The sequence below is a fragment of the Xenopus laevis genome, chromosome 8L (assembly GCF_017654675.1).
Source record: "Xenopus laevis strain J_2021 chromosome 8L, Xenopus_laevis_v10.1, whole genome shotgun sequence".
Lineage (NCBI taxonomy): Eukaryota > Metazoa > Chordata > Amphibia > Anura > Pipidae > Xenopus > Xenopus laevis.
In genome coordinates this window covers 3,681,182-3,687,181 of record NC_054385.1, presented here as the reverse complement: position 1 = coordinate 3,687,181, position 6,000 = coordinate 3,681,182, and the positions used below count along the sequence as shown (strand labels likewise).

Sequence of the window (6,000 nt, the reverse complement as noted above, 5' to 3'; positions counted from 1 at the left end):
GGAGGTGCCATAATGATTCCCTTAGACAGTACAGTATGAGGGTATAGCTTATTGTGTGCCCAGAACATTCCTTCTCTGTATATTTGTATTTATACATATGGGAGGAGGAGGTGCCATATTGATTCCCTTAGACAGTACAGTATGAGGGTATAGCTTATTGTGTGCCCAGAACATTCCTTCTCTGTATATTTGTATTTATACATAGGGGAGGAGGTGCCATATTGATTCCCTTAGACAGTACAGTATGAGGGTATAGCTTATTGTGTGCCCAGAACATTCCTTCTCTGTATATTTGTATTTATACATATGGGAGGAGGTGCCATATTGATTCCCTTAGACAGTACAGTATGAGGGTATAGCTTATTGTGTGCCCAGAACATTCCTTCTCTGTATATTTGTATTTATACATATGGGAGGATCCCCTTAGACAGTACAGTATGCAGCCAGAACATTCCTTCTCTGAATATTCATACCTATTAAGGAATGTATCAGTACAATTTATTTACAATTTATTGATAGTCAGGGGCATTGCTGTTTTGGAGAGTTTTTCAAATGACAGTAGGGCAGTGAGGTAATTAATATGCAGATCTCAAATTCTTCACAGTATGCTTTGATTGAAATGAGTAGAGGAGGTTTTATACTGATATAAATCAGAATGTACAGTACTTATCCCTATTCCTTACATGCCAAACAGGTACCTTTCTTTTTAAAAAGAAATGTCTTGAGAGAGCACATATTCACTATATTATTGTTATTATCTGGTCCTGGAGCTATTCCATAGAATAACCTTTAAAGGGGGTCCTGCAGATAATAGAAAAAGACATCTGCAAGACAATCCATGGAAGCTGCAATCCAGGTCTTCAAAGAGATGCAGGTTTTAGTTCCTGTACCCCCACACGTTTATTCTCCAATTATTTTTACCCCCAAACCAACCTGAAAATTCTGGACCATTTTAGAATTGTTTCTTAAACCAGTTTATTAGAAAGAAAAATGGAAACAGTAAAGTCTACAATGGTGACGCATCTCAAGGAAGAGGTCATGGGCATCTTATATGTGCAAAATGCTTATCTACAAGATCTTATCCCAAGATATGGACTGGCTATAAGAAGACCAACAGGTACGAAGCATCTCCAGCTCATGGCTTTGGTTCTAAAAATCTAAAGCAAGGTTCAAGAATTTAAGGTCAGACAATAATACAATGTCTAGAAATTCTTGGCTTTTTATGCGGTAGACAGAAACTGTATCTTGGGCGCAAAGAAAGAAAGATTTATGAAGGCAACTTGGAATCACCAAAGATCACAAAGTCCTGGTGCCTTCCAAGTTAAGAAGGGAACTATCATGGTGCTTCAAGCAATAAGGGGTTGGGGAATTTACATAAGAAATCTGGTAAGTCAAGATCTCTGAAAGGTGAATTTGTTTCACTTTGCATCAAATTCTCTGGAACTAGAAGTCATATGGAAAGCTTTGCTTGCCTTAAAGCTGGTTGTAGAAGACCACAACATTGATATTATATAAATAATCAAGGATTCTCCAGAAGCAGAGATCTTGTAAAGAGAACCAAGAAGATTGTAGTTTGGGAAAAAGATGTAGCTTAGATCAGAAAACATTATTTCAGTTCTGCAGATGTTTAGTTTCCCAGTTTTAGACCTCATTGAACAGAAGAAGCTTGTACTTAGATCTCCACCTTTCTATCAGCCTGCTGTTGTCTCTTCCAATGAAGGAGAATTTCTTAACCCAGGGACCAATACTTTATTCAAATCTGTCTTTCCTTCAACGCAAAGCATGGGGACTGAAGGAGATGTCATGAAGGCTCATGGGATAGCTTCACCAGTTATTGAAGTCTTACTGCAAAGTAGGCAGAATATTACCAATAGCCTTTACTAAAGTATCTCGCTGACGTCTTGAAGATGGTTTTCAGAGAAAAGTTTTGTTCCAGAGACTCTATATCTGGGATCCTACACTTTTTGCATGAGGGCTTCCTGAAGAATTTGGCACTGAACAATATCAACGTCCAGATTGCAGCACAGTCCACTTTTAAGAATATTTCTATAGCTGGACAACCATTAATGAAGAGACTTGTCAAAGCCACCCAAAACATTGAGCCAAGAATTAATGTTTATATATTGGATTAAGAGCTCTTCAAAAAGCACCAATGGAACCATTGTTTCACCCATCATCAATATTGATGAAGTAAGTGGCAACATGTTCGGCAAGACCTTCAAGTTTTATCCTGCGGAAAACTGAATTTTGTCTTGTTTAACTCAAAGTTTTTTTCCCCCTAATCCAAGGGATGACTGAGAAAGAGAAATGCATCTGTTAGATGCAAGAAGATATGTTCATTGTGCGTGCCATCAGAATTTCACACAACCTCTTCACTTCCATAGCAGGAAGTAAGAAAGTCAAGTCTACATTGAAAATGTCCATTGCCAGGTGGAAAAAATGTGCATTCCCTGGGGAGATTAGTATAGAAATCAATGAGGACAGTATCATATGCAGAAGTTGAAGGCATATTAGTGGACCAGATATGTAGAGCAGCTTCATGGTGCTGGTATATGTGGGAAAGTGGCTCTTGCTGCTGCTTAAATTGGCACTTAACTCTAAATATGGCCATACATGGTAGGATTTGCTTGTTTGGCCTGGGTTTGGGTGGGCATTATTGTGCTAATGTGATTGTTTGGCCCTTGGGTCAAGCAATCGAATTACAATGAAGGGGATATGAAGAAGGGCATCAATAAGCCAATGTTGTCCTCGATCTAAGAGTAAAATCAAGCCTGCTTGATCAACATGTGGTCATTATTTGGACAGATATCGATCGGGAGGCCTGTTGGAGGACACATATACAGGCAGATAAGCTGCCAATATCGTCTAAAGGACACAAATCAACAGCTTACTGTTCATACAATATGAATAAATTCATAATTTCATTGCCATCGATGGGATAAGATTAGCAACATCTTGTAACATCTGATACATTTTCTGGTACTGCTTTGCTCAGTTCCCATACCAGTTGTTGGGTAGAAATCAATGTTTTCATTATGGCTACTAGAAACAACGACAACAATTAATAATGTACCGTAGTCCTTACCAGCTACTTAGTCAGGGAGTTTCTCATAGTCCAGACAAATTGCCCTCCCTTGTGGTACAAACAGGCTGGCTTGATATGGAATGATACATTGCCTAGACTAGGCCACCTCTAAATCTGGTGGGATCATAAAGTGGAGAAAAAACAAAGTTTATTGAGGAGCAAAACAAATGCACTTTTTGGGTCAAATAACACTGATATGGTACTAAATTGTGCAATAAAAATACTGATAAAATATAGAATAATTCCATATCAAAGACCGAGTTTCCCAAGGCTTCATTCAAATGTTCAATGTAAACAGGAGGTCCCTTTAACCGAATATGTTTGATCTTCGCTGATATTCATATAGAGGCATGTTGGACACGGGGACCTGTAATTATCTATACATGAGTTTTTAACAAAAAATCTAGATGTGCTTTCCATACATTTCAGTTATGAGAACCATTGATACAGAATTGTGTCTGGTATCTTTTTATACGGCAGATCATTTGTGCCTTTAGCAGAACAGAATTCTCTTAAGGAGAATTGTATAACAGCCCCTGGGGCCAGGAGGGTACCATGTTTTAAATTATAGTGCAGCAAGTTGTATTGCGTTAGACATATTGGATGCCGCGGGCAGCTGTAAGTGCCTTTATTGCAAGCACTACCTGGAGAGCTAGATATGATTTGGAGCGATTTAAGGCTATCATCCGTGCATCTAGTCCTCTGCTTAGATGTTGGGTTCTGTTTCACTAAGTTGTGACTCTTGCACAGAACTCAATGTAAACACTAATGCAGACCAGAGCTGTTTCTACACACAAAATAGGGCTCGTTTTGCAGTTGGAGACGCTTCTGTTTGTTCGTCGGTCAACTATTTGCTCTGATGGAGTTCATTGGATGGACAAGACCGTATGAGGCAGAAGCTACACAAATCTACCAGTGATGCAGAGCTTAGATTGAGAAAGCAATGCTTAGAAGTTGGCAGTGGATTCATGAAATAACGAAGGACCTTCTCCTCTTCCTACTCCATAGTCTTCCCGTAATACTCACAAGTCAGCCTGTGGCACCTCACATGATAAAGAGTCTGTTGTGGCTTGTAATAAATACAGTATGGAAGTTGAGTGGCTTTATAGGCACAGTTTTGAATAGTCCCGCTTCGCACTCATAGCTGTGTCTCGTCCCTTGTTTCCGGATTGCCCACTTGATCCGTTTTGTAGTTGCTTTTCTGACTGTGGGAGTCATTGGCGACGTGTGCGAGGGGGTCCGATCGGATCAAGTATCTGATGAGGAACATTCAAAACACCTTAGTACTTGGTATTGAAACATTTCTACAACTGCTAACCAATGTCTAAAACCTCAGCCCACCCCAGTGGCAGCAGACTGGGCATTGAAGACTATACAGTGTAACCTATTTGTAAATAAGGTTTATCTTTACTTAGGCCAGTGGTTCCCATGTGTGGGGATGGCAAATAGGCTCCAACAGAAGGCCAACTAGCATGAGGACATTACCCATTGGCTTTTCTAGCTAGATCCCTTAAAAACCATACTAAAAGGTCAATTAGGGTGAGATTTCGAGTGCTTTTATAGAGATTACTACAACTATAGCTAATGAATTTACATTATTCTATATTGGTAACATTGCTATGGGGCCCTAAACAAAGAAAGGTCCTCCAAAGTGGGCTTAAAACAAAAAGTCAGGCAACCAATTCATTAGACAGCTCATTTTGTGCACAAAATACACTCTATTGATATCTATGTACATATGGGGGTACAGTTCCCATCGGGTACTTACACAATATCATTGAGTTCCAGGCGGGTGTCAGGGGGTGGATTAATGAGGACATATGATAATGTGTTCTGGTGGTCGTTCATTTCATCTGTCAGAAAGAGAAAGCCAATGAAAAGGATGAAGAACATGATACTATATGTTGCTAAGAGGGACATTTTCAGGCTAACGATATCCCGTAGTGCATTTAATACGTTTGTGCCTCTGCCGTCGTTAAAATATGATTTGAAATGTACATTATTAGAAATCAGATCAGAACCAACTGGATTCTTCTGAACGTGTCCTCCGAGGACCTGCTAAACTTAACCAAACTTTTTACGTGAAACGGTCAAATACACCTCCTACATCTTGAGCCGCCACTCAACAATTTCTACATTCCCACCGTGATACCACTTCTGTGCCGGTACAGTAGCCCGGACTGGCAATCTGTGGGTTCTGGCCAATGCCAGAGGGGCTGCTGTAAGGTACCATAGACAGTCACTATTCAGTGGGCTGGTGGAGGACTATTTGGGCCTCTGTGTACTTGGAATGGCAGGGCCTATTTTGACTCCCAGTCCGGACTGAAATTGCTCTACACCAGGGATCCCCAACCTTTTGAACCTGTGAGCAACATTCAGAAGTAAAAGCAGTTGGGGAGCAACACTAGCATGAAAAATGTTCTTGGGGTGCCAAATAAGTATGTGTGATTGGCCATTTGGTCTCCCCTATGTGGATTGTCAACCTACATTGAGACTCTGTTTGGCAGTACACCTGGTTTTCATACGACCAAAAGTTGCCTCCAAGCCTGGAATTCAAAAATAATCACCTGCTTTGAGGCCACTGGGAGCAACATCCAAGGGGTTGGAGAGCAACATGTTGCTCACGAGCTACTGGTTGGGGATCACTGCTCTACACTGATAAACTCAAGACCTTGAGTTGGAACCAGACCAGGTTATTGAGGATCCTACAGAAGTAGAAAATCTGGTTTCCTTCCGGGGACTCCTATTGTTTTAAATTCCCAGTAGGGGTGGGCAGCATTCTAAAGGAGACCCTATTACCACCCTGCAAGCCCATGAAGAAACATTCAGTATGTTCTAACAAATAATACCACAAGTAACAATGCGCCATACATCGGAGTTAGACCATGCTGCTTCCATTCTCTCCGGCTCCTAAA

At 40.6% G+C, this 6,000-nt stretch overlaps 1 protein-coding gene across 7 annotated transcripts in view; it reads right to left on the bottom strand.

The window, feature by feature from the left end:
- Positions 1-3,216: 3,216 nt before the first annotated feature.
- Positions 3,217-6,000, bottom strand: part of kcnt1.L (potassium channel, sodium activated subfamily T, member 1 L homeolog) — a 121,235-nt gene continuing 118,451 nt past the window's right edge. For all 7 annotated transcript variants that reach the window (XM_041572323.1, XM_041572324.1, XM_041572326.1 and 4 more), the window contains 2 exons: positions 4,854-4,938; positions 3,217-4,341 (listed from right to left, as the gene is read on the bottom strand). In XM_041572323.1, coding sequence (XP_041428257.1) covers positions 4,224-4,341; positions 4,854-4,938 — 203 coding nt within the window. In that variant the 3' untranslated portion in view covers positions 3,217-4,223. The remainder of the gene's footprint in view (positions 4,342-4,853; positions 4,939-6,000) is intronic.